The 13,971-nt window shown below is 43.8% G+C and overlaps 1 protein-coding gene across 13 annotated transcripts in view; it reads right to left on the bottom strand.

The window, feature by feature from the left end:
- The window catches only part of CARF (calcium responsive transcription factor), a 69,712-nt gene that overhangs the window by 36,378 nt on the left and 19,363 nt on the right, over positions 1-13,971 (bottom strand). For all 13 annotated transcript variants that reach the window (XR_008312605.1, XR_008312604.1, XR_008312614.1 and 10 more), the window contains 2 exons: positions 10,311-10,395; positions 8,631-8,820 (listed from right to left, as the gene is read on the bottom strand). Coding sequence is in view for 3 of the 13 variants with exons in the window: in XM_053280808.1 (XP_053136783.1) it covers positions 8,631-8,820; positions 10,311-10,395 (275 nt within the window). In the remaining 10 variants the exon portion in view is untranslated. The remainder of the gene's footprint in view (positions 1-8,630; positions 8,821-10,310; positions 10,396-13,971) is intronic.

The following is a 13,971-nucleotide window of genomic DNA, read 5'->3' as shown; positions in this document are numbered from 1 at the left end:
GTTTTTAAATTAGATTTGTTTTATATTTTTAGTTTAATATTTTAATTGTCATTTTGATTGTATGTTTTTAACTTTTGTAAACCGCCTTGGGGTTGTTTTTAATGAAAGGCGGTATAGAAATTCAACAATAAATAAAATAAATAAATAAAAAACAGAGTAAATGCCCTTGCCCCTTTGTTGGGATGGAACTTGTACTACAGTGTTGATAGATTCCAGGTGCTGAATTGTGTGGAGTAGGTCTGCATGTTTGGTAGGCGAGCATGATTGGGGATTGGTAGGAAGTGGTCAATGGGGAGAGAAGTTAGCTCTATTTTGTAGCCATGCAAGATGGTACTGAGGACCCATTTACTGGTTATGTTGGCTTCCCAGACATGGAAGAAGTCAGAAAGGCAACCTCCCATGCCCAACAGTGGTGTGTCAGGATTGCTTCCTAAGCTTGGGTTGTCGTGAAGGTTTGGTGAGGTTGGTTGGATGGCTGGATGGCCTATTGTTGTTGCACTGCCTGTTCAAGAAGGAATGTTGTGGTCTAGATTCTCTATCTTGGGGTCTGAATGCATGTTGAGGGGAATGAAAGGACTGGAAGGGCCTGCATGGCTGTCACTTGTCATCTCTGCACAGGGCTGAGGGCAGGGCCTTCCTCTTTTCTTTAGTTTCAATTAGCACTCCTTGTTGCCACCGAAATTCTGGGAAGTAGTATATGGGACCGCTGCCAGATTTGTACCTGAGGCCAAGTCTACTTGCCAGCATTTAAGCCACAGGTTTCGCTTTGCTACCACCACAGAAGCTACGGAGCAAGATATAAAACAAAATGAATCTAGGGTAAGGAACATAGGAAACTGCCATATACTGAATCAGACCATTGGTCTGTCTAGCTCAGTATTGTCTTCAGACTGGCAGCGGCTTCTCCAAGGTTGCAGGCAGGAATCTCTCTCAGCCCTATCTTGGAGAAGCCAGGGAGGGAACTTGAAACCTTCTGCTCTTCCCAGAGCAGCTTCATCCCCTGAGGGGAATATCTTGCAGTGCTCACACATCAAGTCTCCTATTCATATGCAACCAGGGCAGACCCTGCTTAGCTATGGGGACCAATCATGCTTGCTACCACAAGACCAGCTCTCCTCTCCTAAAGGGTAGCAATGGCTATAAAAGGCTGTGCTTATAGTATCTTTAGTATCTGTTTTTGGCAAGTTAAATCTGAGGGAGGAGACTGGAACAAGTCATCTACCCAGAATAGAGATGCTCGTGCAATGATTGAGATAGCAGTAAAGGCGCATATGGACAAGGAAGCCGCCTCGTGTCCCTTCTTGAGGGCTGACTCCAGCCTTTTCCTACTGGGGCCTCTGAAGGCGCTGTCCCTGTCCCAGGAAAGAATCACGCCGGACAACAGAGCTGCCACAGGCACGTTGGTGGGCCAGGACCTGGAACATCTCAGAGGCTTCCTGGGTAAGGCCATAAAACTTATTTACAAGTGGAGTAGTCTTCTTGTTTGCTACTGGTGCTTTCCATTCCTGTTTACCTGTTTAACAGTGTCAGCAAAAGAACCAGGAAAGCAAAATAGCAGGTCCTGGGGCTTGGGTGTTGAGAATATTAGGGTTTCCTTGGGTGGTGGAAGATGTTCTTTGTGAAGCAGTTTGCTGGAGCCCCAGAGCAGAGATGGCTCTATTAAAGAGCTGTGAGAAATCATCTGGCAGCAAAAGCCTAAGAGACTTGAAGAAAGAGTTAGGGGTTTGATCGTCTGACCATTCACCCTCTTCCCTAGAGCCTAATTCCATATCAGGCTCCTCGGTCCCTGGGATGGGAGTAGCTGGCTTATCTGGAGTAAACCAGGATTTTCCAGTTCAGGATGGGAATCCATTCTACTGGGGTGGGGATCTGGAAAATCGTATCCTGAAATAGCTGAGGAATTGCATGGGGAGCCCCCTGACCCCCACTGGCTTTATGTTGTTTTTTAGATCACTTTGCCCACTTAGCCTTGAAGGGCTTCCTATACTTAGATTTCTTCTTTACCTTTTTAGGAGAACTTGGTGGCAAAGAAGAGAGAGAAGAGTAGCAGCTGCTGTGTCCGTTTTTGGAAGGTTTGTGCTGTGGGAGCAACTGTTCAAGCATTCCCTAGAACCAAGTCTGCCAGGCTGGGGGAACCTCCAAAGGGAGAGTAGGTATAGGGTTAACTGGCACGGGTGGCTGGTTTGGAGGGGCAGAGGGGATGAGAAGGCCCTGGTCTCACTGGTTGTGGCACTGGTGATGGCGTATCTCCTATCGACTCTCCTCAAGGGCACAGTGGCAGGAGCAGCTTGGAAGGCATTCCCGTCCCACCATCTTTGGAACGGCTTCAGTCCTTTTCATAGCTTTTCTCTCAAGAGGCTTGGTCCATGCTGCTCAGTGTTGGGCGAAGAGGAGCGTTGCCATCTGGAAGCTGCCATTGTTGGTTTGCTCGGGTGGTGGAGTGCTCTGAACGTGGCTCCGACGGTGGTGAGGGGGGCATTGAAGGCTCGGCCAATGAGGGTAAAGCTTTGCGGCACGGCCATTTAGAGGCCGCATAGGGGGGCAGGATTCTGCAAGTCCTCCTGAGCACTGGAAAGTGGCAGGGGCGATGCAGGAAGGACTGGCAATGTCCTGGGGTCATCTGGCACTGAAGGCTACCGAGATTGCACCTGGGCCTGATCCCGGATGTGGGCCGTACCAAAGGGCCTTCCTTAGGATTGGAGGTGTCCCCTCCATTAGACAGCACTGGCAAGGATCTGTTGACAGTTGGCTTGTGCGCAGCATTGGAGCGAGTCTCCCCGCAGAGGGAAAGCAGGAGGTTTTCTTACCCATATGGAGCAAGACATTCCTAATTCTTCTAGGCATCTGAGCCATAGCGGCTTAAAGACATAGAGGGAGAGAAATAGGAGGTGTTGTGTGTTTTTTTAAGATAGGAGAAAACAAGATAATAAGAAAAAGGTATTAAAAGGAGGAGGGAACAAATGTAAGGCTATAGCAAAAGAGAAGGCTTTCTCTAAGAAAGGTAAGGCTGACTCTGGAGCAGGATGCAGGACTAGAAGAACTGAGTTGGGCTTCTCCTTCCCAGGCTCTTAAAGCATTGCATAATTTGCATAGTCCTGTCTACTGGAGCATGAGGGATGGATAACCCACATGAGATGTCTTCATTCAGCAGGACATAAAGATCAGATTATGCTACTGAGTACATCCAAGTGCTTATGGCTGAAGCTGGGGTGCAGCTGTCTATCAAACTATCTGTATAGCTCACAACCACATTTTACAAAGTTATAATCATGACTTTTTGTACCAAGTTCAGTACTACACTAAGTACTACTATGTTCTTCACAACATGTTGGTTTTGATATCCACATGATAAAACTTCCACAAACTCATATGGTAATGTGTTTTATTGCACATGTGCTGTGTTTTATTGAGACAGCTATGTTTTAGAAAACACAAGGGAAACAGCAAACTGGAACTTCAATCAAAAACCATAATCAAAACAAACATATAAAAATAAATCTGTATTAAAGCTACAAATGACTATAAGTACAAACAATAATACATAAATATAAAACATACATATTAAGTACAAGCAATACATACATACATAACATATGGGTTTTCCAGATAACTCATTTCGATGTTTTATCAAACTTATACAATTTTTTAATGTAAATACAAATACATGGAATTACGTAAATGAAAGATAAACATACATATAGGATTGCTCAAGTAAATGTGAGACATATAGATCAAGAATTTTAAAAAAGGAACTATATGCAGATGGATTTCTCAGCTTGGTAATAAAACTGAGTCAAAATCAACCAAATCACTCCCAAGGCAAATTCTTATTGGAAACTCTTTAGCTCTTCAATATAGTCAGTATATCAAAAAATAAAAATAAAAATTACAAGTCTGATAAAGTGTTGGAACACAATCTAGACAACTCATCATGTTTTTAATATGTACAAATTGATTATTATTTATAATTACAATACAAATTTATTTGCATACATCTATTTTGATTATGGTTTTTGATAGAGGTACCAGTTTGCTGTTTACCTTTGGTTTCTTTTGGGACCTCCTCCTCTTTTGTGGTATGTTTTAGATAACTTATCAAAAATGTATCTATACGGAATATTGTATTCATAATCTGTTTTGGGGAGTCCATGCTTAATATGCCATTCCAAAAAACTGGTATTTACTACTTATAGCAGACAAATGCTTATATTTTATTTATTTATTTATTTATTGTTGAATTTATATACTGCCTTTCATTAAAAACAATCTCAAGGCAGTTTACAAAAGTTTTAAAAAATACAATAAAATGACAATAAGAATATTAAGATAAAAATATAAAAACAAACCAAATTAAAAACCTATAAAATACAAGCATAAAAAACTATACACAGGTAAAAACACATAGAAGCAGCAATAAAAACAATCATGTAAAAGCCTGGATAAAAAGAGCTAAGATTTAACAAGCTTTCTAAAAACTATGATTTAGTTTGAGGAGCGAATGACCACTGGGAGAGCATTCCAGAGTCTGGGGGCAGCAACAGAGAAGGCCCTGTCCCAAGTGCATGACAGCCGAGCCTCCCTCATTGTCAGCACCCGGAGCAGAGCCCCCTCAGATGACCTCATCGAGTGAGCAGCAACCCTTGGGAGCAGGCAGTCCCTCAGATACCCCAGGCCCAAACCATTAAGAGCTTTAAAGGTCAAAACCACCACCTTGAATTGGACCCGGAAACGAACTGGCAGCCAGTGCAACTCAATGGGTGTGATGTGCTCCCATTGGGCAGCTCCGCATAAAACCCTAGCTGCTGCGTTTTGCACTAGCTGCAGTTTCCAGATATTCTTCAAGGGCTGCCCCACGTAGAGCACGTTATAGTAATCCAGCCGTGACGTGACTAAGGCATGGGTAACTGGGGCCAGATCTGCCTTCTCGAGAAAGGGATGCAGTCGTGCAAAGGCACCCCTGGCCACCATCTCCACCATAGCTTCCAAAATCAGAGCCGGGTCCAGTAGTACCCGCAAGCTGCATACTTGCTCCTTCAAGGGGAGTGCAACCCCATCCAGAACCAGTAAAATCTCCTCATCCCGATTGGCTCTCCTACTGACCAACAGTACCTCTGTCTTGTCCGGATTAAATTTCAGTTTATTAGCCCACATCCAACCCATCATGGCCTCCAGCCCCCGATTCAGGACATCCACCACCTCCCTAGGATCAGATGACAAGGAGAGATAGAGCTGAGTGTTATCTGCATATTGCTGACAACTCAGTCCAAGTCCCCAGATGACCTCTCCCAGTGGCTTCATGTAGATGTTAAACAGCATGGGGGACAAGACCGAACCCTGCAGGACCCCATATGCCAGTGGCCACGGAGCCGAGCAGTAGTCCCCCAGCACCACCTTCTGGACCCTCCCCTCAAGAAAAGACTGGAACCACTGCAACGCAGTACCTCCGACTCCCATACTTGAGAGGCGGCCCAGAAGGATACCAAGGTTGATGGTATTGAATGCTGCCAAGAGGTCCAGCAGAACCAACAGGCATGCACTCCCCCTGTCTAGTTCCTGGCGTAAGTCATCCACTAGAGCGACCAAGGCAGTCTCAGTCCTATACCCAGGGCAGAAGCCAGATTGAAAAGGGTCCAGATAATCCGTATCATCCAAGACCCTCTGCAGCTGGGACGCCACCACACGCTATATCACCTTGCCCAAAAAGGGCAGGTTAGAGACTGGACTATAGTTGTCCAGGTTGGAGGGATCAAGGGAGGGCTTTTTAAATAATGGTCTTACCATTGCCTCCTTGAGACATGGTGGCATCCTGCCCTCCCTTAATGAAGCATTAATAGTCACCTCCAACCATCTACCTGTACCCTGCCTGGCAGCTTTTTATTAACCATGAAGGGCAAGGGTCAAGAGCACATGATGTTGCCCACACACTGCCTAGGATCTTGTCCACATCCTCAGGCCGCACTAACTGAAAATGATCCAACACAATGGGACCAGACAGTACCAGAGGCACGTCTGCCGGAACTGCCAAAACTCTGGAGTCCAAATCAACACGGATCCAAGCAACTTTATCTGCAAAGTGGCAAACTGATTACAATGAGCTGTAGATGATTCCTCTCCCATTACCTTGGGGGATGTGTGGAGCAGTGTTTTTACCACACGAAACAGCTCTGTCTGTCTGCACTGAGCAGATGCAATCGAGGCGGAGAAAAAAAGGTTTCTTCGCCGCCCCCACTGCCACGGAGTAGTCCCTAAAATGGGCTCTAGCCCGTGTTCGATCGGATTCGTCATGACTCTTCCTCCAGCATCGTTCCAGCCGTCCGAGTTGTTTCATCACCCTAAGCTCCGAGGAAAACCAAGGAGCAGATCTGGCTCCACCAAGCTGGAGAGGGGGTTTAGGAGCAACCGTGTCAACAGCCCGGGCTGTCTCTCCATTCCAGAGATTGACCAGGGCCTCAACAGGGTCACCAGCCCTGGATACTGGAAACTCCCCGAGGGCCATCTGGAATCCAAGTGGATCCATAAGCCTCCGGGGGCGGACCATCCTAATCAGTCCACCACCCCTGCAGAGGGTAGACAGCGCAGTCAAACTAAACCCCACCAGATGATGATCTGTCCATGACAAGGGAGTCGTCTCAAATTCCCCCACCTCCAGATCATTTATTTCCTGGTCGGCAAAAACCAGATCCAGAGTATGTCCTGCTATGTGGGTAGGGCCCAATACCAACTGAGACAGGATCATGGTTACCATGGAGGCCATGAAATCCTGAGCCATGATTATGATAACTCAAAATCTCTTCTTCCCCCAGACTAGACAAAGCAGACACCCAGTCCTCAGTCCACATCCAACACACTACCAACTGGACCAGTCTGGTTCATTGTCACAACCAACTATTAATTATGGACCAATTCATATATGCATGGGTGCTGCTTCATATCTGACAACTGAAACATATGAACTGCTTGCACTGAAGAGCATTGAGTTTAATCCATTTCTTGTAGTTTCTCACATGAAAGTCATCAGTGATGATACAGGGCTGGGATAGATATACAAGTGCCCTTAATCAGAGTTAGCAAACGACCAGGATAGAACAGAACACAAGGAATTTATGTGCAGTGGGAGGCAGCATGAGGTCCTATGGTCTGATCTCTAAATCATGATTCTCCATTATTTATATCTGCACTGACCCATTGCCACTGAGTGATGAATATGCATATATGAACTTGCCTAAGAGCTCATTAACAAGTCCTTTAATAATTTAACAGAGCTAGATCAGGAAACTAAAGTTGTTGACACTAAACACTAAAGTGCTTTCTAAGTTCCTCGTAGGAATATATATAAATTATTTTACATTTATATCCCGCTCTTCCTCCAAGGAGCCCAGAGCGGTGCACTACATACTTGAGTTTCTCCTCACAACAACCCTGTGAAGTAGCTTAGGCTGAGAGAGAAGTGACTGGCTCAGAGTCACCCAGCAAGTATCATGGCTGAATGGGGATCTGAACTCGAGTCTCCCCGGTCCTAGTCCAGCACTCTAACCACTGCACCACGCTCTTATACCTATGTATACCAACATGTTTGAAGATGGCAACTGTTTATTTTGCCACAATTAGCTATACTTAAAAGCTACCCCACAGTAGCTTTTAAACATGTATAACTATACCCATTTACCCAGAGATCAGGGGCGTAGCTATAATTATTCAAGGGGTGTGGGCTAAGTGTTTGTGGGCTCATGAAGAAAAGGGCCCACTTGGGAAACAGCCCGCTCTTCACTCCTACCTCCCTGACTCATTAGCAAGCTGCTGCCACCTGACTGGAGTGTGTGGTATTATTTGCACAGGAGCAACAGAAAGGGCATGCCTATAATGTTTTCTTTTTCAGCATGTCCATATTGTTTGAGATTATTTTAATGAAATAACTATAAAAATAAAATAAAATAAAAATAGTTCTTCAGCAAACATGGGTGGGGGCGGGGGGGAGCAAGGGGCCCATCTTCACTTTTTGTCCCAGGGCCCACTTCAACCTTGGTAATTATTATGCCCCTGATGGAGATGATCTTTGTTTAGAAAAAATGCTATATGAAGAGTTCTGAAACAAGTTTCTCTCAGAAGAATAGAATAAGTATATTTACATGCAATACAGAATTTGAGTATAATCCATTGCATTGAGGAGACAAGTTCAAATCCCCATTCAGCCATGAATATCACTGGGTGACTCTAGAGTAGTTTCTTATCTCTCAGTCTAACCTACCTCACAAGGTTGTTGTGAAGATGAAAAATAAATCCATGTACACTGCTCTGTGTTCTTTAGAAGATGAATGGGAATAAATGTAATAAAAAACATAGGAATGCTGAAATCATTTTCTGTAGTGAAAACGTCATCACAACACTTTGCCATCATACATTCAAAATTATCTATGCAATCAGTGCTAGAAACTTAACACACAAGAAAGAATGCTAGAAAACGCAGGGAAAAGCTTTTGGGTTGTTAAAGCCGAGGTTTAAAGAACAAGGAGCCTATATTACAACAGCTTTTCCCTTTCTGACCCTTCACAGTACTATAAATACACTGCAAAAACCCTGAGGCACAGTCTCTTTAAATAAATTTGAAAACAGTTATGAAGAAAGTTAGTTACCAGCATTGACAAAAGGAATCCCATCATATGGGACGTACTGTGATTTCCACATCAGCCTTGTGGCAGGTTTAGCCGGGCTTGGAGACTGGCGTGTTCCCCACACACTGTGTGTTTGCTGTTTGTGCAGTGTTAGAATACTCTCTAATTCTGCCTCGCTTGAACAATAGCCACGGTAGGAGTCCCCAATTTTCTGCATAAAAAGGAGGTGACATAATAGGATTATTCACCAACTGGAATGTTCTCTGATGCTCAAAAGGTCAGTGGTGACAAGTAAAGGTTGCATGTACACTATCTGTAGATGTGAGGATTTTTCTAAGAGTTTCCTCACTTTTCAGTGGCCTGAGACCACTGGCAACTACTGAACTCATGTGGTGTTATGTACTTATTTGTATTTATAGAATACAAAGTCTTGAACTGCCTAAGCATGTGGTTCTTTGCTACCGTGCATAGGTCACTGATAAAGATCTATGCACACCATCAGCCGCTGGGCAGTAGGAGAGACATTCTACCCTACATTCCACCCCCCGCCCCATGATCCTAAACCCACGCTTTTGCCCTCTCTCTTGACCACTGCCCCAACCATTTTCAGTGGGGTTACCCTCTCTTTCCACATCCTCCCTTCTCTCGGCCTCTCTCCTCCAACATGCACTGTTCATGGCAAGGCTTCACCACCTCCAACATACATGTGATATGTTTTTTGAAGAATGCAACCTCTACCTGTTTTGAGCTGAAACAACAGCACTCTTTAAATGCTCTTGCAGGAGAGAGATCAAATATCGACTACTCCCTTTTTCATAAAGTCAGGTGCCTACCTATTCCTATGTTGAATACACACCTAAAGTCCCCAACAGGGAAAGGGAGGCCCTCGCGTTCCCTCCTTCAGGATATACATTCAGCAGCCAATTGTCAGTTCTGCAAAACTGTCCAACTATAAATGTAGGTCATTTGTGTTCATCAGTTACTAGAAAGATGTTCATGGTAGGGCAATTCCTCTATGCTTGTTGCATTTCATGTAAGATACGAAGAAAAACTTTCACAACATGTTTTCGTTTTATTAATTCACCTCTTCTAGACAAAAACAAACAATTTTGAGATAAATTAGCCATCTGCTAACTGGGCAAAGAGGCACCTTTTAAAGTAAGGACTCTCTTATAATTAGGAGTGGGATAGTAAGTGTACCAATTAAATCCAGAAATGCCCCTCTCAGTGGTTGTTTCTGGTATGTCCCTTGTGTTTCTTTTTAGTTTGGGACAGGGAACCATTTTTTCAGTCCTTCTGCTATGTAAACTAAACTTTGTGAATCTTTTATTGAAATGTTGTATATATTATTATTAACAATAAGTGACATCTTGTTAATAATAATTATGATATGTCATAATTATGAAAATAATTATTTATGACTACAATAACTGTGTATTAATAATTTATAACAACATTTTACAATTTCATTTATTATCTGTACACTTTTCCCAAGACAGATATTTCCTTCTTTTGACTGAATTGTTAAGGCTATTTACATTCCATGACATCAGCTCAAATCTTCTAGCCACAACTCTCACTTTACAAGACTTCCTTGGATCAGGCTCAACAAAATGAAACAGAACAGAATTAATTAGGGAACAACAGTAGTCACCTTCTACATTAGTTTCTGAGATCAGTTTACTCAATTCTTTCGCTCACCTCACAGCTCCTAAGGCGGCGAGCCCATATTGGTGTATTTGAGGGCAATGGCTGAGGAGAAATGGGGAAAGTATCTTCCTGGATCCTAAAAAATCAATGCAAATACAATATTAGAAGAAGTTCAGATAACAAGGCATAAAATCTGAATATAGCTTTTGTTAAAACGGAAGCCAATTTATAACCTTTTGCTCCTTATAGATATTCATTTAAAAAAACAAGTTGCTTTCCTGTAACTGATAATCTGGGAGTGATCCATTGACATTCATAAGCCTGAGTTCTGTGCCTGCACAGGACCTTGAGGGTGGATTCCTCAAGCTCCTCATGGTGCCAAGATCCGCCATGCTTGCATAGCTCGTTTGTTATTTTTGGCAGTTAGACGCCATCTTATTTGATTCCTGTTATTTTCTTCTTCATACACATATTACAGAATTGTCAGCTTGCTGTAACGGGGAGGATGGGAGGGTATTATGAATGTCAATGGATCACTCCTGGATCATCAGTTACAGGTAAACAACCTGTTTATCTGGATCGATCTGTTGCCATTCATAAGGCTAGGTGATTAACGAGCCCTCCCCAGGCAGAGGGTGCAGGAAGCTATTGCAAAACCTTCTTTACAACGTTCCTCCCAAAGTTAGCTGCCACTGCAGAGTGAAAATCTAGAGCATAATGCTTAACAAAGGTCAACTCCAAAGACCAAGTAGCAGCCAGACAGCTGTGCCACAGATGAGGCATAGGCTCAAGTAGAGTGGACCTTAATAGTGCATGGAAGTTCCACATTCTGATACTTGTAGGTAAAGAAGATCAGTTCCACTAGCCAGCAAGACAGCCGCTGCCTGGAAACAGGGCAGTCCCTTAGTTTGCCCACTAAGGGAGGCCACAAACAGCCACTTAGTCTTACAGAAGTCCTGAGTTCTCTTCAAATGAAACAGGAGACCCCTCTGGACTGCCAAGGCATGAAGAGACCTCTCCAGGGCCGAAGAAGGATCTCTGAACAAAATAGGCAGCATTATGTTCTCATTTATATGGAAATCAGAAATTTTTAGGACAGAATGTAGGGTCCAGTCAAAGAAGTACCTTGGTCTAGATAAAACCGTGTATAAGTTACATAAATTCTTAGAGCAGTTAACTCACTCACCCTTCTTGCAGTTGTTATAGCTACAAGAAAGGCAGTCTTAAGAGCAACTAGCTTTAATGAGGCTGTTGACAAGGGTCAGAGCAGCTAAATCACAACGACAAATTCCATTGCGCTATAGGTTGGCGCACTGGGGAGTATAGTTATTAATTCCTTTTAGGAACCGCTTACATTCAGGATGGGAGAAAAAAGTCTTGCATCCCATCTTGAGTGTCTTGAAGAGATCACAGCCAAATGGACCTTTATAGAGACATTGGCTAGGCCTCTAGACGTCAAATTTGTTAAATAAAGCAATAGCATCCTAACAGAAGCAGTATCAAGTTCAAAACCATGACTCAGTGCAAACGTTCAAAACTATTTCCATTTGCAATGGTAAGTCCTTCTAGTGGAGGCTTTTTTGTCATTTAAAAGTATTCTGTCTTGAACCCTATCTTCCACGCTATTAGTTTTAATGTGTCAAAGTTTGGGAGATGCACTTGACCTCCATAATGAAATAGGAGATCTGGGTGCTGTGGTAGTCTTCTGTACTCATTTTTCAAAAGTCTGAGTAGCTGTGGAAACCACGGATGGTATGGCCACCAAGGAGTTATATCAAAATGTAAGTTGTGGACTCTTGAAGAACTTTTGCCACCACCCTGCTCAATAGCAGATAAAGAGGGGGAAAGTAGAGGAAGCCCCATTTCCACCTGTGCTGTAATGCGTTGCCCAAGGAGTTTGTCCCCAGACCTACTCTGGAACAATACTGAAGGCACTTTTTGTTCCTCTGCATAGCAAACAGATATATAGTGGGGTGCCCCACACTCTGAATATCATGAAGAGATAGCTGGACTTGATCTCCCACTCGTATGCTGCATGAGTATGAAGGACCTGCTCAAGTCTTGCAGGGCATTGTCCACTTCCCTGATATGTACTGCCACAAGATGAATCCTGTAAGCAATGCACCAAGTTCCATATTTGTGGACTGAGAGCACAAAGGGACCGAGAAACAGCCCCCTCCCCCACCTGTTTATGTAGGCGATCGAAGTGGTGTTATCAAGTTCCATCTGTACAACATGACCTTGAAGCTGAGGTAGAAAGGACTTTAGTGCAAGAAATACTGCAAGTAATTCCAGAAAGTTGATGTGTAGCTGGCCTTGCTGCGAGGTCCGTTACCCCTGAGCCTGATGAGCCCCACAGTGCACCCACCATCCCATGAGAGAAGCATTCGTGGTGACCTATGCAGTAGAAATCAGTTTGAAATTGAACCCCAACCTGTAGGTTTTCCTCCACAGTCCACCACTTCAGGGACCCCAGGACAGAGTCTGGGATGGTTAGAGTTTTGTAAGGGTTGACAACCAACCCTTGGTTGAAAGACAGACAGGAACCATAACTGGAGGTTCATCATATGCAGGCGCACATACTGCACTGTCACAGTGCAAGAAGCCAGGAGGCCTAGTAATTTCTGAATGGTGCACACCCCGTGAGTAGGTTTAATTCAAAAACAGAGAAACAGATCTCCTATCTGATGGTAGTGCTCAATGGGCAAGAATGCCCTTTGTGCTTGTGCATCCAACACTGCCCCAATGTAATTTATTCACTTTGCAGGTGTTAAGTTGGATTTCTCCCTAATTGACCTATGTTTCCAGCATCCTGAGGAGATGTAAAACACAAAAGATCTGAGAAAGTAACTTGTTTTTGTCTCTGGCCACCAAGAGCCAGTCGTCTAGGAAAGGAAAAAGTGCTAGACCTCTGGTCCTCAGATGAGCCACGACCACACTCATGTATTTTGTAAGCATTCTTGGGGCAGTAGCAAGTCCGGAAGGCAGTATATTGTACTGGTAGATGCATTTCCCACAGTAAATCTTGGGTACTTCCAGTGATTCATTTGTATGCCCATGTGGAAGTATGCATCCTTTAGAGTCCAATGCTGCAAGCCATTCCTCTGGGTGGAGAAGAGGAAGGATACCTTGCAACATTATTATCCAAAACCTCCGGACAGAGACAAACCTACTGAGCCAATGTAAGTCCATAATAGAGTGGATCTCCCCATTCCGCTTTGGTATTTGGAAATAGTGGGAGTAGAAGCTGCCCTTTGACATGTCAGGAGCAGTTGCTCATTTGACAGGAGCAGTTGCTCATTTCTCCAAAAGCGCTTGCACTTCTTCCATCAACATTGGTGAGGCAGATGTATACTTTATGCCTGTAAAGACTGGAAGGGACTTGAACTCTATTGCATAGCCAGTGTTGATTATGTGTAAGACCCAACGGCCAGATGTTGTTGTTGTTGATGATAATAACAATAACAACAACAACAACAACAACACTACATTTATATCCCACTCTTCCCCCAAGGAGCCCAGAGCAGTGTACTACATACTTGAGTTTCTCCTCACAACAACCCTGTGAAGTAGGTTAGATGTTATATGGTGCCATACAGATACACAGCCAGATTTATGCTGGAATTTCTGATATGGTTTACAGAAGTCCTTGAGCTCAGAAGCCTTATAATAGGTTGTCTCCAATCATATGGACCATATCTAGAGGTAGCAT

This window comes from Hemicordylus capensis, chromosome 1, assembly GCF_027244095.1.
Source record: "Hemicordylus capensis ecotype Gifberg chromosome 1, rHemCap1.1.pri, whole genome shotgun sequence".
Classification (NCBI taxonomy): Eukaryota; Metazoa; Chordata; class Lepidosauria; order Squamata; family Cordylidae; genus Hemicordylus; species Hemicordylus capensis.
Note: the sequence above shows the minus strand (reverse complement) of the source record. Positions and strands in the feature narration are given on the sequence as shown.